Here is an 18,961-nt window from a genome sequence, read left to right on the forward strand (position 1 = left end):
TTTTGCTTCCGCAGTCTTTGTGAGTGGTATGATTTTTCCCAGCGTTTCACCTTTAGTCTGTGGATGTCTTTTTCTGTGAGATGAGTGTCTTGAAGGCAGTGTATTGTTGGGTCTTTTTTTTAAAATCCAATCTGCTAGTCTATGTCTTTTGGTGAGTTTAGGCCATTAACATTCAGTGTTATTATTGAGACATGATATATAATCCCAGCCATTTTCATTTGTTTTATTATTTAATATGACTTGGTTTCACCTCTCATTATATTTTCCTTTTTTATTGATTTAAAAAAGATAATGACAGCGGAATGCATTACAATTCTTACTACACATATATACCACAGTTTTTCATATCTCTATATATAAAGTATGAAGACACCAATTTGTGTCTTCATACATGTACTTTGGATAATGATGTCTATCACATTCCACTTTCCTTGCTAATCTTCTGCCTCCTTCATTTCCCTCCCATACCTCTGCCCTATCTAGAATTCATCTATTCCTCCCATACTGTCCCTCCCTACCCCACTGTGAGTCAGCCTCCTTATATCAAGAAAACATTCAGCATTTGGTTTTTTGGGGATTGGCTAGCTTCACTTAGCATTATCTTCTCTAATGCCATCTATTTACCTGCAAATGCCGTGATTTTATTCTCTTTTATTCCTGAGTAAAATTCCATTGTTTATATATGCCACATTTTTTTTTATCCATTCATCCACTGAAGGGCATCTAGGTTGGTTCCACAGTTTAGCTGTTGTGAATTGTGCTGCTATATGTGGCTGTATCCCTGTAGTATGCTGTTTTTAAGTCCTTTGGGGTATAGTCAGAGGAGAGGGATAGCTGGGTCAAATGGTGGTTCCATTCCCAGATTTCCAAGGATTGTCCATATTGTTTTCCCTATTGGCTGCACCAGTTTGCAGTCCTACCAGCAATGTATGAGTGTACCCTTTCCCCCACATCCTCATTAACATTTATTGTTGTTTGTCTTCATAATAGCTGCCATTCTGACTGGAGTGAGATGATATCTTAGAGTGGTTTTGACTTGCATTTCTCTAATTGCTAGAGATGATGATTGTATATCCTCTTCTAAGAAGTTTCTGTTCAGATCCTTGGCCCATTTATTGATTGGGTTATTTGGGGGTTTTTTTGGTGCTTGGCTTTTTGAGTTTTTTATATACCCTAGAGATTAGTGCTCAATCTAATATGTGAAGGGTAAAAATTTGCTCTCAGAATGTAGGTTCTGTATTCACCTCACAGATTATTTATTTATTTTTTTGCTGAGAAGAAACTAACTCTTAGTTTGATTCTATCCCATTTCTTGATTCTTGGTTTTAATTCTTGTGCTACATGAGTCTTACTAAGAAAGTTGGGGTCTAATCTCACATGACTTTACAACAAAAGTACATTACCAAGTGTCTATTAAATGCAAAGGCAAGGGAATGGAAGCAAATGGCCACAAGATCTACGTGGTATTGGTACCAGTGTGGCAGAAAGCAGAGAGAAGCAGCTGGACTGACGTAAGTAGGGATTGGAGAACTCCCAAATAACTAACATGTTTTCATTGAAAAGTGCAGGGATCCAGATTAAGAAAAGCAGCTGAACCTTATTCTCAATTAGGTCCCTCCGGAAAGCCTCATATAAACAATATTCCCTTAGTTCTTTGTTTTTTATAATTTTATGTCCTCAAACACCATTTTTTTCAGTTACAAATCTTGACACATGATTTTTTCTTAGATCTTAGATATTCCTAAAGTATCTTCTGCTGAATTTTGCTATGAAGTTAAAACTTCTCTAAAAAAATAGAGATCATTTAGAAAAAAAAATTGAGAGAAAATGAACTACAGACCACCAAAATAACTTTAATATGAAAATGAGGTTTGAGGATGAACATTGAAGTTGTGGATTCATGTAGAATTATAAGGTTAACTGATTGCCTGAAGGAAAAGAATATGTATAAAATGGTTGTATTTTAAATAATTTAATAGTGTCACTATTTAAAAATGGTTTAGGAGAATGGAGAAAACATATGACCAAATATAATCATTCTCTATGAACCAGTGATGATATTATTAATAACGTTCTTCTTAAACTGTTGTGCTTGTAACATGGAATAAAGTAAAGGAGATTATGGAGTCTTGAATTCTTTCATCCCCTTTGACTCTGAGAACCTGAGTTCTTAGTCCAGAAAAAATAGATGTAACATTAGAGATCAGGTAAAATCCCTCTAGGGCTGATTTTGGATTATATATATGAACTTACAATGTATTTTATCTTTTTTTTTAATTATCTTTGGAAAAGTCATATGAAACCAGCTTCTTATTTTGTAAAGTAGTGAAACAAGGGGAAAAATAAAACATTTTCCTTGTTTTTTTTTATGTGAACTTGATAACCAAGCAGTAGATGAAATTTCTTTTTATAAAATTATTCTAACTAATCAATGTAAATAGCCCTTTCTGTTCCTCCAGTTATCTGTCTTCCTTTCAGAAAAATTCAGTCCAGGCAGCAGTGGCTTAGTGGAAGAGATGCCTGGTTAGGGTGAGAAGGGCATGGTGGCATGATGTGGAGCCTCATAGTCCCAGGAAGGAGGAAGGGGCTTCCCTGAGGGTAGGGTACTGTAGTCTGGTATGAGAAGTCAAAGCAGAGTAAGTAAGGCCTTTCTATGGAAGGTTTTCCTGACAGGGTCTGTGAGCGGATAGCTTGGTAAAGGCTACCAAAACCCAAGTGCAGTGGGAAGCACTAAAGAGCTCAAAATGAGCAGTGAGAATCAAAGCAGGGAAAACAGCTTTCTTATAGAAACAAAGATGAAGGGGAGTTGGCCAAATCAGTAAATATGTTAAGAAGGGTAAAGGGAGAGTTGCTTGCTGCTTGAGGGGTGTTAAAAAGATCTCCAGGGAGAATAGAAAAGTTCTACTGTAGTGAATTGTAATCAGGGGTGTCAGTGTTAACTTGTATTTTTTAATATAGAGAGATAAATAAGGTGTTTGTGTGTGTGAGTGTGTGTGTGTGTGTGTGTGTGTGTGTGATGTATACATTCTCTAGCTGTTTCCATTGAGAGTGAGGGCCTAGTTTCAGGATATATGATAACATCAAGGACATCTAGCATACCCATCTAAGTTTGGGGATTGAAGGTTCATAAAAAAGGAAAGATGATATCTTTCACCAACAAGAAGGAATGTTGGCAAGCAAAAAGAGAATATGGCCTCTGTAGGAGGCAATATATATGTACACTGTTTTTTTTCCATCATATGCAGAAAACTTTAAAGCTATCTTATTTCTTAAGCTTTTATATTTAGAAATATAAGCATTGCTTAAAAATAGGGAGCTAATAGCCATAAATTCATATACTGTATTTTTTAAACAGAAGGGATTAAAAAAAGGATAACAAATTGACATCTTTCTATCATACTAAAGAACTATGCTCCTAGAGTAGACTCAGACTCCTTTCGTACACTTTTACAAATCTTCCAAATGATTCTAGTGGAATCCCCCATAGAGTTGTTAGAATTTGTGCAAGTTTTGAGAAGAAAACATCTGATCTTCCAACATTCTCAACAATGCCACTTACCTGACAGATTTCTCCTGTTCTAGGTAAGGAGTTAGGAAGCTTCCACTTATTCTTTTCATGCTAGTAAAATGATCTTCTAGAAGTAACCCAAGTAACAATTTCTGTATTAAAAATTGCACTCTATAAACAACTCCCATTCTTGCACTATGGGGAAAATTTAACTTTCAGTTAAATTTTTTTTTTTACTTCTATAATACTCGATACTTACAGTGTACACCAAAGTCTAATGTTTTGTTTGTCTTGAGAGAAGCTATATTATTTATGGGACTTTGTGGAGGCAGGGAATGAGACAGGGGTTTCGTTCATGTTTCCAAAGCATCCCCTTGATTTGGCATTCTTCCTTGAAGGTAGTAGGTTCATGTGAACCCCAGATTTTATTTACCTCAGGGTGAAATATAAGCTTCTTTCATTCTGTGAATTAAAATGGTTCTTGTGCTTCCCTAAGTACTTCTGGTTCTCAGTGGAATGTGAGCATTCTTGGTCAGAATACTGCTAGATTGTGTTGCTATGGGTAGATATTTAGTTACATAGTGTGCAGACTTTATTCAACCAAAACCTGAAGTGGCTACTTTTCTATCCCACAATGAAGTTTGATGCCAGTATTGTTCGAAATAGTAAGATCAGTCACATTAATCAGGATGGGACTCTTGCCCACATTTGATTACAAGGAAAAAGAAGTTAGTTACTATTATTTTTTGTATTCCTTTTTCCCTTTTGTTAGAATGAGACCTCCTGTTAAGGAATAGTAATAATAGTTGACCATTTATTGGATGTCTACTTTAATGCATGCTATTAGGTATTATCTCTGATCTTTAAAAGCTCTGAAAGCTTGTGCGTGTGTACACACACACACACACACACACACACACAATTTTCCTCCAATCCCAACTTTTGCAGTGAAGAAACTAAGATGCAGAGACATTGAGTACCTCCCAGGGTTTATACACATTTCATGTGCTGAAGCCAAAATTCAAATGTAGGTTCTTCTAGTTTTAGAGCTTGTATTCTTTCTTTAACTTATCAAAGTAAACTTCATATAGATGCTTAAGTTTATACTGGGGCTCACTGGTGCTATTTTGAGCTGTGGTTGCTCTTGTATTCTTTGATAACTTTTTAAACTTTACATAAACTTTTAGATGTATTTGTATCCTAAAGTTATTCATTTGTGAATGAAACTTCTTCATTTGAGTTAACCAATAAAGTATAGAGACAAAAGCATGAGATTTAAACATGAAAGACTCAGGTTTTGAATCCCAGTAGTATGTTTTGCCAACTGTGTGACCTTGGTAAAGTCACCTAACTTCCTTGAGCTTCAGTTTCTTTGTTATTCAAATAGGGATAATACTAATTGCCAGTGTTATTCAGTGGATAAAACAAAATCATGTATATGAAAGTATTTTTTAACTTTTGAGGTTAAGGGATATTTTTAAGATTAAAGAATAAAGGAGGATAGGAAGGGCAGCAGAATAGAATTGACAATATGATTGATGTATACATTCCATGTATGTATTATATGTCAAAATTCATTCTGTTGTCATGTATGACTAAAAATAAAGAAAGAATTAAATACCTGAAAAAAAAAGAAGCTTGAGAGGTTTAAACCCTGCTGAGATGCAGCAGGTTTTTTTTATCCCCCTTGATTAAACATTTATGTGATTGCTATAAACTTTTGATCTCCAGAGTTATAATAAAGTTGATTCTGACAGTTAAAAAAAAGAATAAATATGAAACTCAAATTTTGAAAAAAAGATTAAAGAATACCATTCATTCATTAAATATTTATTGAGCACACTTCTGTTCAAGTAGCATGTTAGGTAGTAAGGCTAAAGTAGTAAATATGTACACAAGGACCCTCCCTAATGAAGTTTAAAATCCTGCTCTACACTATCCAATGCAATGAATAGTCTCTAGCCACATATTACTATTTAAATTATTAAAATTGGCCTGTGAATGTAGCTCAGTGGTAGAATTCTTTCCTAACATGGGCAAGGCCCTAGGTTTGATCCCTAGCACTGCCAAAAACACTAAAATAAAATAAAATGCAGTTTTAAATTCAGTTATTCAGTCATACTAACCATATTGCAGCACTCAATAGCCACATAATGGCTAACAGCTATCATGTTTGACAATGCAAATAAAGAACATTTTTATTAATATAGAAAGCTTTGCATGGAAGAAGTACACATTAAACAACTAGTTGGATAAGTATTCAGTTGACTTGTAATGAGTGTTTGGAAGGAATATTCAAATCAAAGAGAGTAGATATTTGGCCTAGAACTGAAATTTAAAAGGTAATTTGAGGATGGAGAAAGCATTTCAAGAAGAGGAAATCAAGAGGAGGAAATGAAAAGCAGTTGTCCAAAGACACAAAAGCAGGGAGAAAAGGAACTGAGATACAGAAAGACCAGATTCATTGCAGAGCTTCTCTGGAGGTATTAGCCCTACTGAGGATGATGGGCCCTCCCTGAATTATATTTGGAGAAAATGCAGATAGGCTTTTAGATTTTATGGAAGAAAACAAGGGTTTTCTTGTTCCCGTAGCTTCCGTTTTCTGAGTGAAGTGTAAGATTTTAAAGCAAGAGAAAGAAAGGGAGGAATTTTGAAGAAAGTGGGTAGAGTTTTGAAGAGAGCAAGTTTGTGGAAACTGAGAAGACTAGAGATATTTAATGAGATCATGAATCAGTCAGTAGTCATATTGGCCTTCTGCATGCTGTACATTTTTTTTCAGATTCAGAAATTGAAAAAGCTGATATTAATCCAGCTAAATAAATTAACGCAAGGCACTGAGAATGGTACCTGGACCACAAGAAGAGCTAAATACATTTTGTTACATTGCTTGGGGTTTTATAATAGGAATAACAAACAGAACAACAGAGAGGGAATGTAAGATACTTGTAAGAAAATAATTATAGTGATGTCCTATGAAATCTATCATAATCAAGAATTGAAGACAGACGTTAGGGGAAAAGTTGAACTGTTATCTTAGGGATCACTAGATAATTGTCAGAGGATGCTCAAGCAAATAACCAGAAAATAGAAAAAGATTACTCAATGAGGTGTGTGAAAACCAAAGTATGGGCTACCAAGAAGTATTACTAGAGTCACATCTCTGATGAATCTTACAATGTAGGTAACATGTAGTATTTCTCAGTGAAAAGCAAGTGAGGTGTTTTATTAGCTTAAGTAACACCAAGCTACCTATAAATGGGAACATGGAAAGTTCAACCTTTTGAGAGTTTGTAGTCCTTATAATATCCAAACCTTCCTTGAGTATTTAAATCAAAATATGAAGATCTGGCCGGGCATGGTGATAGCTAGGGAGGCTAAGGCATGAGTATCGTGAGTTCAAAGCCAGCCTCAGCAACTTAGTGCGGCCCTAAGCAAATCAGCAAGATCCTGTCTCTAAATGTGTATATATTTATATCTACATATAAATATAGATATAACTAATGGATGGAACTAGAGAACATTATACTAAATGAAATAAGCCAGATGTAATTATAGGACTGTTGCTCAGTGGTTAAGTACTCCTGGGTTCAATTCCCAGCACTCAGTTTTTGTCTGAGCCTGTATATTGGATTGTTGACTCTATGTTTTCTTCTAGCAGTTGTAAAATTTCTGTTTGAATTCCTAGATCTTTGATTCACTTTGAAGTTGACTTTCATCAACCAGTTTCATTGTATATGTGGATATCCAGTTTTCCCAGCACCATTTCTTAAAAAGGCTATCTTTTTTTTTCAGCATATGATTTTGACACTTTTGTCAAGGATGAGATGACTATATGTGTGTATTTTTCTCTATGTCTTCTCTTCTATTTTATTGATCTTCACTGTTTTTATGCCAAAACCATGCTGTTTTTGTTACTTTAGCTCTATAGTATTTCAAATGTGGCATTGTGGTGCCTCCAGCCTTGTTCATATTGCTGATAATTACTTTGGTTACTCTGGGTATGGGTATTTTTTTATGAATTTTAGAACTTTTTATGATTTTGTGAAGAATGTCATTGACATTTGAAGGGAATTGCATTGGATGTATAGATTTCATTTGGTAGTATGGTCATTTTGACAATATTAATTCTGCCTATCCAAGAACATTGTAGGTCTTTCCATCTTCTAATACCCTCTTCATTATTAAGAAGAGTTCTTTTTTAAATTTAGTTCATCATATTTTTTCTTTTTTAATTTTTAATTTTTAGTTGGACACAATACCTTTTTTTCACTTATTTATTTTTATGTGGTGCTGAGGAGCGAACCCAGGGTCTCAAACGTGCAAGGCAAGAGTTCTGTTGCTGAGCCCCAACCCCAGCCCATATTTTAATATTTGATTAATTAGTTAAATTTTAGAATTATGTCGTTTTAAAACAAAAATTTTTATATAGCAAAAAAACCCTTTTTTTCTTATACTCTTCCTGTTTCATCATTATCTTTACCTTCTTCTATGCCCAAATCTTCTTTGAGGATCACACAGAAATTGAAGGCAACAATTGCTCTAGCTAATCCTATGGATGAATAATACTGTCTTCTAAATGTGTTTTGAGCCATAAGAAGTAGATTGGGGGTCTTGTATGTAAAGTAAAACCAGCCTCTGAGTTGTCTGTTTTTTTTTTTCCCTCAGGTGTTCTATGCAGTATTTTTAAATCAATACCCAAAAGTAACTTGAACTTCAAATATTTAGGAAAATGAAATGTATATGGTCTAAAAATGAAGTATGTATTCTTTCTAATTCATTTATGTCATTATTTCATTTTGTATTGAAGACTTCAGCGATTAGCCAAAGATCTTCTAAAACAACTGCAAGTACAAGACAGTGGATCATGGGCAAACAGTAAGGTTTCTGCTCTGGATCGGACACTAGGGGAGATCACTAGAATATTGGAAAAAGAGGTATGTAACTAACCTTTAGCTTTTGAATCTTAATCTTTGTGGTCCTGTCTCACTATGAGAGAACATAAGGCAGATCCTCAATAAATGCCTTCTGTGTTTTCAGAAGCTTCTCAACAATTGGTAGGTGTTTTTTTACTGTTTGTGCTTTTTAGAGGTTTTCAGTTGTTTTAATTAAATTCCTCTTAAGCTGGTGGTTTTCTCAGTCATGTTTTTTTTTTTTTTGTTTGTTGGTTTCTTTGTTTTACCACACAAATAAGTGAAATTATTTAATCATGAATAACAATTTTAAAGATAGGTAACTTCACAACCAGATTTCTACAAACCACCAGTTTCCTCGGTTTACAACAGAGTGTTTGACAGTTTTCTTGAATACTTGGAGTCATTAAATGTTTCAATGACAGTTAAAAAAATCCTTAATATTTTTTAAAACCATATATTACTCACAGTAGGAAAGTATTAAATATGTAAAGAAGATAGAAAACTTCCTATAATAATATCAACCATTAACTTTTTATTATATTTTCTTCTAATTTTGTACATTTTTTAATATAGGTTTTTTAGTTGTAGTTGGACACAATAGTTTTTATTTTATTTATTTTTATGTGTTACTGAGGATCAAACCAAGGACCTCTCATATGCTAAGTGAGTGTTCTACTGCTGAGCCACAACCCTAGCCACTGTACATTTTTCATATTGGTCACACTTATAAAAAATATTTTCCCATGTCTTTATAAATTCTTTGTAACTGAATGTATCACAACTGAAGTAATTTATAACACTTAGGTGGTTTCTTATTTTCTTTTTAAGTAATGGCCATCTTTGGGTATTACCTGCATAGTTTTTTGTTTGTTTGTTTGTTTTTGTTTTCTGGTTTAAAATTTATTATGTAGTAGTTGATATATACAGAGTGTATAGTAATAAATTAGCATATATACAGGTACAGCTATATACTTATTACCCAAAATAAGAGTTACATTGTTGCCAGTATAGTTAATAGATCCTTACTTACCCTATCCCCCTACCTCCTGTATGGTAAAATGTACAGAATTAAAGGTGTATCATTTCTTTGTTTTTTAAAACTAGTTTAACTGCTTTATCATATAAATTTATTCTTTTATTTTTTTTATTTTATTTTTTAGTTGTAGTTGGACACAATACCTGTATTTTAGTTTTATGTGGTGCTGAGGATTGAACCCAGGGTCTCACACATGCTAGGCGAGCACTCTACTACTGAGCCACAACCTCAGCCCTAAATTTATTCTTAAAAAACATAATATTTAGGTTTTTGAGATATTTTTAGTTGTAGATGGACAGAATACCTTTATTTTATCTATTTTTATGTGGTGCTGAAGATCAAACCCAGTGTCTCACACATGCTAGTCAAGCACTCTACCCCTGAGGTAGAGTCCCAGGCCTCAGTTTGTTTTTGATGCTTATAAAATTTCATACCATAGACTTCGGTGATTCCTTTTTTTTTTTCCCAGTCAAAGGCATGGCTCTAAGTTTGGGGTTTTGTTTTGTTGTTGTTTTTTGTGGTGCTGTGGATCAAACCCAGTGCCCCATACATGCTAGGCAAGAACTCTTATCACTGAGGCACTATCCCAGCAGTTCTAAATGTTGTTTTTGTTTTTCATGCATTTTCTATATTGTGTAGTGAATACTTAATTGTTAGTACAGTACAATTTTAATCTGACATCGAAATCACCAAGAAGACTTGGACTTTTATGTTTCTTATCATTTTATTGGTGCATTAAAATTTTACATCATAAGGGGATTTGTTTTTACATATTCATACATGTACATAACATAATTGGGTCAATTTTATTGCCCAGTATCCTTCCTCTACTCCAGTAGTCTCCCTTCTGTTTTCATGAGATCCCCACTCTCCCTCCCCCTTTTTTTTCTCCCTAGCTTCCACATTTGAGAGAAGGTATGACCATTGATTTTCTGAGTTTGGCTGAGTTCATTTAACATAGAAGAATTGTATTTCTAACCAGTTCTCATTTAATGTTAATGATGCTAGTCCAGAGAACATACTTAGAGAATCACTGCTGTAGGCTAGGGCATAAGCCTTAGGGTGAAATTGCTGGGTTGTTAGATATGACCAACTTTAAAAAGTGTGTTCACCTGCAGTTTGGCATCAGACAATACAATCCCCTGTAGGAATTGAAAGCAGCATATTTATTTCAGGCATTGTGGCATCATGGGAGAGTAATATAAAGTCAGTTCTCCTGTAAAACACATCCCTTTAAGGATGTCAGAGAATTCGTAAACTGGTAGTTGGCAGACATGGGAGTATTTTGAAATAGGATGTGCCAGGAAAAACTCTAATCTTTCTCAAAATTAGTGTATAGAAATTATTTTTTATAAAGAATAAAGGGTACTTAACATTTCCAGGCAATTTCTTGAAGATATCACTATAAATTCCTAATCTCAAGGATATTGTTTTAGATTGAATTATTTACAGAATATTCAAGGAAAAAGTAAAATGATCTGTATAAAAAGTTATACAGTATGAAAATCTAAGTAAGGTTATTTCATTCACAAAGGGGCAATTTACTGGAATACAACTGATTTTCCATATAATTTTAGGGAGAAAAATGTAGCCTGGCTCCCAGTCTAAATGGTCTGTGTCAGGAGCCTTGCTATAAAGCTGTCCTCAGAGTATACACTGTTAAGACCACCTAAGAGTTTTAGCTTACCCACAATAAGGTCCTTTTGCTACTTTTATAACTAATGTCCTTTTCACCTGGCCAAGACACAGTCACTTTATAAAGACTTCTATTCTGTAGAGTTTTAATGACATTTCAGTGTAATTCACTGATGATATTTATGATTTTGGTCTAGAAATTATAAATAACCATTCTTTTTTGTTTGGAAAACTGCCTGGAGTAACAAAATCAATAAAACCTATGCCATGTACCCAGTGAAAGATTTTAAGACAGCCTAGAAGTGACAAGGGTAGGACTGGAGGAGCTTGGGCAAGCACTCAAAGAAGAATGGTGAGAAATGAGTCTTTAGGTCTTTCTCCACTTAGACCTCAAAATGCTGATGCTTTCTGTTATTGCTTTGAACAATTTTTCCTTAGATAATTTTTCTGAAGTTCTGAGAGCTACTTTAGACCTAACAGATTGAACTCATGATGCATAAAATCTTTCTTACAATGGAAGGTATCAAGAAAAGGAAAAGACCTGGGTTTGTAGTACTTTAGGTATCTGAAGACTCTATTGACTTTTTGTGTTCTCTGCTTCCATTTAGAAATTAAAAGTCTGTAAGCTTTGTTGCATGTGTTATACTTTTTAAAATCTTCAACCTCTCCTATTTATAGATATTTGGTTGGCCTAGGGTATTTTCTTGCCTCATGAAAATCATCAAAAACTGCTGGTGGGGAATATAGTCTTAAAAAGCATCAAAGAAGTGGTTATTTAGTTATTTTGCCCATTTATTAATTGGGTTATGTGTTTTATTTGGTGCCGAGTTTCAAAAGAAGAAATATAGATCATCAACAAATATATGAAATACTGTTTAATATCTGTAGCAATTAGGGAACTGCACATTAAAACTACATTGAGACTTCATTTCACTCAGAATGGGAGTTATCAAAAATACAACTAACAATAAATTTAGTGGGGATATGAGGAAACGGTACCTTCATACATTATTGTTGGGGCTACAAATTAGTGCAGCCACTCTGGAAGCAGTATGGAGATTCCTCAAAAAACTAGGAATGGAACCACCATGTGACCCAGCTCTCCTGCTCCTTAGGGTATATCCAAAAGATTTAAAATCAGAATACTACAGTGACACAACCACATCAATGTTTATAACAACACAGTTCACAATAGACAAGCTATGGAACAAACCCTTCAAGAGATGATTGGATAAATAAAATATGAAATACACAGACACATACACAATTGAGTATTACTGAGCCATTAAGAAAAAAAACATTATGGCATTTGCCCAAAAATGGGTGGAACTGAAGACTATCATGCTAAGTGAAATAAGCCAGTCCCCAAAAGTCAAAGGTAGAATATTTTCTGATATGTAGAAGCTAATCCAGAATAAGGGGAACAAGAGAGCATTAAAAAAATAGAAGAAAGAGGAGTAGAGTAAATGAAAGGGATCAAAGGGAAGGGAGGACGGATGGGGTAAGGAAAGAATAGTGAATGAAACTGACCTAGTTTTCCTAAGTCTATATATGAATATACCACAGTAAATTTCACTGTTATATATATCCACAAGACAGTAATACAAATAAATCGCAGAAAGATCAGTATAGTAGAAGTGAGGGAACAGGGAGAGGTAGAGGAGGAGGAAAAGGGGCAGTACTAGGGATTGCATGAGAACAAATTAAATTTCATGGTTTTATAATTTTTCAAAATATATCCTAATGTTATATATAATTGAAAAGAATCAATAAATAGAAAACAAAGCATCAAAGAGCTAAGAAAAAATTAAAGAATTACTACATCAAACAAAAGGTAAAAATTTAGAAAGTTGTATTTATAACTGAATGCCCTATGAGCATTTGCCAGACTGGCAACTATGGCTTATGGTTTGCAAGCCTTATGGGGCAAAGAGAAAAGTAAAAGCTGCTAGGGTATGAGTTCTAATAGGTTTTCCCAGTTTTTCATCCTTAAAGATTAGACCGCTGTAGGCTACTCCCTCGTGTAATCTTAAACTTTCTCATGCAACCTCAGTGAATATGAAGAAAGAATCTTGGTACAGTGTCTAATTATAACCATAATTTAGCTCTGAACCCAATTTTATATAACCTTCTTTGTTTCAAATGGTGAATTGAGTTGAAGTAATACCAGATTGATTAGTGAGGTCCTTAGGAACGTGAAAAAAAGAAATATAAATCCTTCATTTTTACTCAGATAATTTACATTAGATAATTTTAGAAGGACAAGTAGATTCAGTTAAACAAACACACACTCACACACACAAAAAAAAATTGAATGAATCACGAGTAAGAACAAATAGAAAATAGAACTGTAGACTTTACAATTACTAGTAATAGAATATAAAACGGTGTTTGCTATCTTTTAAGAAAGTAAAAGACAAGTTTAAAAATATCTACAAAAACAGATTTAGTAGTAATGAAAAAGTAGGTAATTCAGAGCTGTCTTCTCACTAGTGTCAATTAATGAAGCTAGACCAAAATGTAATTTGGAACTGAATTGCTAAAAAGCAGTGAAGTGTTGGGTCAGGATCCAGGAATTTGTCATTTGGGGACCCAGTACAATTGGTGAACCAAAAGAAATCGATGAGAGGTCAAAGTATTTTGTTTACATTGTTGTAGAACTTGTGCGGAAAAAAATGTTGGAGACTAGGACTGTCACTGGTAAGATCTGTGGGAGGAAACCTCATGTTTTGGCTTAAGATATTAAAGGGCAGCTCATGGAAAGAGGGTAGACAGGAAGTACAGCACTCATTGCACAAACAGCAGCTCAGCTTTAAATTATCAGGGTGTCTAGGAAAATCTCAACTGTTGAATAAAGATTTTAATAATCTTGAACCATTTGTATACCAGGCACCTAACAGAAACAACTGGAAATTTTACTCTGGAGAAAGCTGACATAAACCTAAGTCTCAAATTATTTTAAAAAAATTTTTTTCAAACACAGTATTTGGCACAGTAAGGTAATTAGGCCTGTACAACAGCAAAACAACAAGAATAAAAATCAAAAGAAACAGAGGTACAGAGCTCCAGAATTATGCTTACCATGTTCCAGAATGTATTGATTTCTTTTTAAAAGGTATGTAGCTCATTTGAGAGAAAATGGATTTTGGGGAACTGGACATTTGCATAATCAAAATTAAGAAAACAGTAGATGATGTAAGAGCAGAATAAACCAAGTGAAGAGAGAATCAGTGTAGTAGAAAATAGATTGTAAGAAAGAATTCAGACTGAGCTTGGAGGGAAAAAAACAAGGAAAAATACAGAACAGATTGTGAAAGTGCATAATTTATATATAATCATAACTCCATTAGAATACATTATGGTAGAAACAGTCCTTTTTTATTTTTATTATTGTGTACGTGTGTGTGTGTACGTGTCACACGTGTGCTTCTTTCTCTCTCTCTCTCTCTCTCTCTCTCTCTCTCTCTCTCTCTCTCTCTCTCCCTTTCTTCTTTCTTTTTTCTTTCTTTCCTTGCTTCCTTTTTTCTTCCCTCCCTCCCTCCTTCCATCCTTCCTTTCTTCCTTCCTCCAGGGATTGAACCCAGGGACACTTAACCACCAAGGCACATCTCCACCTCTCTTTATTTGTTATTTTGAGACAGGGTCTTGCTAAGTTGCTTTGAGCCTCACTAAGTTGCTGAGGCTGGTTTTGAACTTAACCATCTTCCTGCATCAGCTTTCCGAATCATTGGAATTACAAGAGTATACAAAGGTACCCAGCTAGAAACAGCCTTTGAAGTGACTATCATTAAGAAGCTTCCAGTATTTTATAATCAGTCCACAGATTCAAGAAGCACTGCAAAGCCTGTTTAAGATCATATTAAAACTAATGAAAATCACATTATAAGGCAGCTCCATTCATGAACTCAGATTCATAATTCCTAATAGAATTTTAGCAAAGTGAATCATAATATATGGTAAGAATAATACATCACTACAAAGCTAGATTTATTCAGTATATTCAAGTTGATTTAACATAGTTTATTTTATTAAAAGAAGAAAGGAAAAAATATCATCTCAGAAGATGCAGTAGAAGCATTTAGTAAGTTCAGTAGCAAGTCATAATAAAGATTCAAACTAAGCCAGGAATATAATGGAATCTCCCTAATCTGACAAGCTGAATCTAATATATACATATATGTCAAAATCATGTTTACTGGTGATATGTTGAAAACTTTCCCTTTGAAAACGGAAACAGAAGAAGAATGTCTGCTATTAATACTTCTCAAAATTGTTATTCTAATTAATGGGAAAAAATAAAAGCCATAAGGTCTTAAGAAAAAAATAAGTGAAATCTTTATTAGTAAGTAACATAAATTGTACATAGAATTTCAAAATAATTTACAGATAAATCATTAGAACTAATAAATTTAACGATGCTGTTAGATATAAGGACAGTATGTAAAAGTCAATTATATATATGACCTCAGAATATTAAACATCTAGGCATACATCTATTATGTTTATGGATTGAAAAACTTAGTATATATATTTCTCTTTTCTCTCAACTGATTTTTTTTAATTCACTGAAATCTCAATTAAAATTTGAGCACTTTATATTTTACACATTGAAATGCAGATTCTAAAATTACAGAATTTCACAGAATCAGTAATGGTAAAATCTGTTAGAAAAATGTAGGAGGATTTGCTTATCAGGTATCATAACATTATAAACTTATAGTAGAGACAGGATGGTTAATGGATATAGGGATGATAAGAGACTTGTAATGTTCTGTAGTACAACAGAATGACTATTCCTGACTACAGTTAATTGAACATTTTAAAAAGGATTTTGAATGTTCCTAACCAAGGAAATGATATACGGCTATGGTGATAGATATGCTAGTTACCCAGATCTGATTACTACACATTATATACTGTATTGAATGTCACACTGTACCCCATGTACAATACTATGTGCCAGTTAGATTTTAAAAATATAATTCAGTAAGTAAGGTTTGTGCTCTTGGAGTACAGATAGAGAAAAAAGAAGTAAAACTGAATTCACAAACAGTCTCTTTCATATGCATTTGCTTGACCCATGACATGTAAGGTAATTTCCTGTTAATATGAAAAAAGGAGGCACTACAAAGAATGATACTATAATGATCAAATATCCTTGTTTTAAAAAATGAAACTTGACCTCTACCTCTCATCATAAACAGAAATTAATTCCAAATGTTAAAAAAATTAGGAGATAATATAAACAAATATTTTCTTGGCCTTGAGGTTTTGCCCAGACCACAAAAAGATATAGAGATGTTAACAATAAAGAAAATGTTGATAAATTTAGCTATATCAAAAATAGAAAATTTTGTTTAAAAAAGACATCAGAAAGAGAATAAAAAAACAACAGAATGAGAAATTTTTACATGTATAATCAACCAGGTGGCCCTTAGAAAATGTAAAGAATTCCTACAAATTGAGGGGGGGACCCACAAAGAATCCAGTAGGAAAAGGGCTGACAGGAAAATGTTTCCCCTAAGGAAAAATTCCAAACAGCCAATAAAGAAATGTAAAAGTAGTCACACTCTTTAATAATCAGGAAAATCCAAATTAAAAGTTTAATGTATAATGTAATTCACATATCTGAATGACAAAAATTTAAAGGTCAAAAATACCAACTTTGCAAAAATCTAAAGCAAAGGGAGCATTTATATACTAATAATCTGAAATTGGTACTACCACTTTAGAAAACAGTTTGTTGTTTTCAACTAAATTTTAATCATTCATAACATACTAGTATACCTGAGGGAAAACTAATAAACTAGAAGTGATTTATAATAAACTATAAAGTTATACTGCTCAAAAATGAAGTATACAATTACTGGCAAAAGGAAAAGGAACAGTACAAATGGGAAAAATTAGAAACTAGCAAAGAATCAGACTATTTACAAACTTTTGATTTATGATAGAGGAAGCACTGGAACGCAGTGTGGAAAACTGATCTTTTACAATGGTGCTCAAAAAATTAAGTATCCAGTTGTGGAGGGGTGTGAAATTAAATCTCACAATGAGAAGTTCCTATCCTTCTAATTTCCACAGGTATCTGTTAGTAGAATTTTACAAGATGAGTTGTGAAAACTCCAAGGCATGGCAGAGTTTGTAATTGATATTACAAAGTAAACTGTGATTTAACTTCTCTCAGTTCCATTAAAATGGTAAATGCTGCTATTGATGTGGTTTACTTATTCAGGTTCAAGAGATTCACAGCTGAATCTCTATTTAAATTTGGCAGGATTCTAAAAAGTCAGGAAATGAAATTGGACAAACTCCATGTCCAGTCCATCTGCTTAAAGTGTTTACTTATAGTAACAGCATACAAATGTCTCATGTTACTGATAAACCACAGAAAGTTTCTGGGGTAATGTTACTATCCAAACTTAAATGTAATTTTTTTTAAGAGAGAGAGAGAAAAATTTTTTTTAAAGAGAGAGAGAATTTTTTAATATCTATTTTTTAGTTTTTAGCGGACACAACATTTTTGTTTATATGTGGTGCTAAGGATCGAACCCAGGCCGCACGCATGCCAGGCAAGCGCTCTACAGCTTGAGCCACATCCCCAGCCCGAGAATTTTTAATATTTATTTTTTAGTTTTCGGTGGACACAACATCTTTGTTTGTATATGGTGCTGAGGATTGAACCCGGGCTGCACGCATGCCAGGCGAGCACGCTACCGCTTGAGCCACATCCCCAGCCCTTAAATGTAATGTTTTAATATACTTTTAAAACAGTCCATTAGATGCTTAATTGTAATCACAGTATTTTGTTTTTATATGTTTTCTCTCATGTTTCCATGTTTTTTTAAGTTCATGATAATTATTTTGTCTTAAATTTTTGTGTCTGTATATTCATAAGGGACACTGGTCATAGTTTTCTTCTCTGGTTTTGATATCAGGATAATACAGGCTTTATAGGAACAGGAAGTATTCCTTCTTCTATTTTTTGCAAGGGTTCGAGAAGTTTGAGATGTTAATTCTTCCTTGAGTGTTTTGTAGAATTTACCAATTAAGTCATATGATCCTTGGAGTTTTTAAGTTACATCTTCAATCTCTTGTTACAGATTAATTCAGATTTTTGTATTTCTTAATAACAACATGTAGTTGGGTCTTGTTTTTTAATCCATTCTACCAGCCTGTATCTTTTAATTGGATCATTAACACCATTTACATTCAGTGTTGTTACAGAGAGATGTTTAAGGATTCCTGCCATATTGACTTACTTATAATGTTTAATTTGGTCCTCTTTCTCATTTGCTTAGCTACTTTTCAAATAACATTTGTCTATTGTGAACTGTGGAGTTTGTTTTCTTATTCTGTGTGTAGTATTTCTTTAAGTATTTTCTGTAATGCCACCTTAGTAGGCATTAATTCTTTAGTTTCTGCTTATCATAGAAGATTTTTATATCTTCTTCAGTTGTGAATGGGTATTTTTGCTAGATGTAACAATCTTGTGTGACATTTTTTTCCTTTAGGGCTCAGAAGTTTATGCTAAGAAATCAGAAGTGATTCGGAATGGATTACCTCTAAACATGGCCTGATGTTTTTCTCTTGAGGTTTTAAAAATTCTGTCCTTGTTCTGTGTGTTAGGCTTTTTAATTATAATGTGTAGTGGAGAGTTCTTTTTTTGATCTTGTTTACCTGGGGTTCTGAATGTCTCCTATATCTGGATGTCCATCTCATTCTCAAGGTTTGCAAATTTTTCTGTTATTATTGCCCAGAAGAGGTTATTCCTGCCATTATTCTACATTTCACAACCCTTTTCAGTTCCAGTGATTCTTAAATTTGGTCTTGTAATGTTTTCCCAGAGTTCCTGTAAATTCTTACCAT

At 33.6% G+C, this 18,961-nt stretch overlaps 1 protein-coding gene across 5 annotated transcripts in view; it reads left to right on the plus strand.

Moving 5' to 3' along the window:
- The window catches only part of Scaper (S-phase cyclin A associated protein in the ER), a 433,811-nt gene that overhangs the window by 239,389 nt on the left and 175,461 nt on the right, over positions 1-18,961 (plus strand). For all 5 annotated transcript variants that reach the window (XM_077799449.1, XM_077799452.1, XM_077799448.1 and 2 more), the window contains one exon: positions 8,316-8,442. In XM_077799449.1, coding sequence (XP_077655575.1) covers positions 8,316-8,442 — 127 coding nt within the window. The remainder of the gene's footprint in view (positions 1-8,315; positions 8,443-18,961) is intronic.

Source organism: Urocitellus parryii, chromosome 6, assembly GCF_045843805.1.
Source record: "Urocitellus parryii isolate mUroPar1 chromosome 6, mUroPar1.hap1, whole genome shotgun sequence".
In the NCBI taxonomy this organism is placed as follows: domain Eukaryota; kingdom Metazoa; phylum Chordata; class Mammalia; order Rodentia; family Sciuridae; genus Urocitellus; species Urocitellus parryii.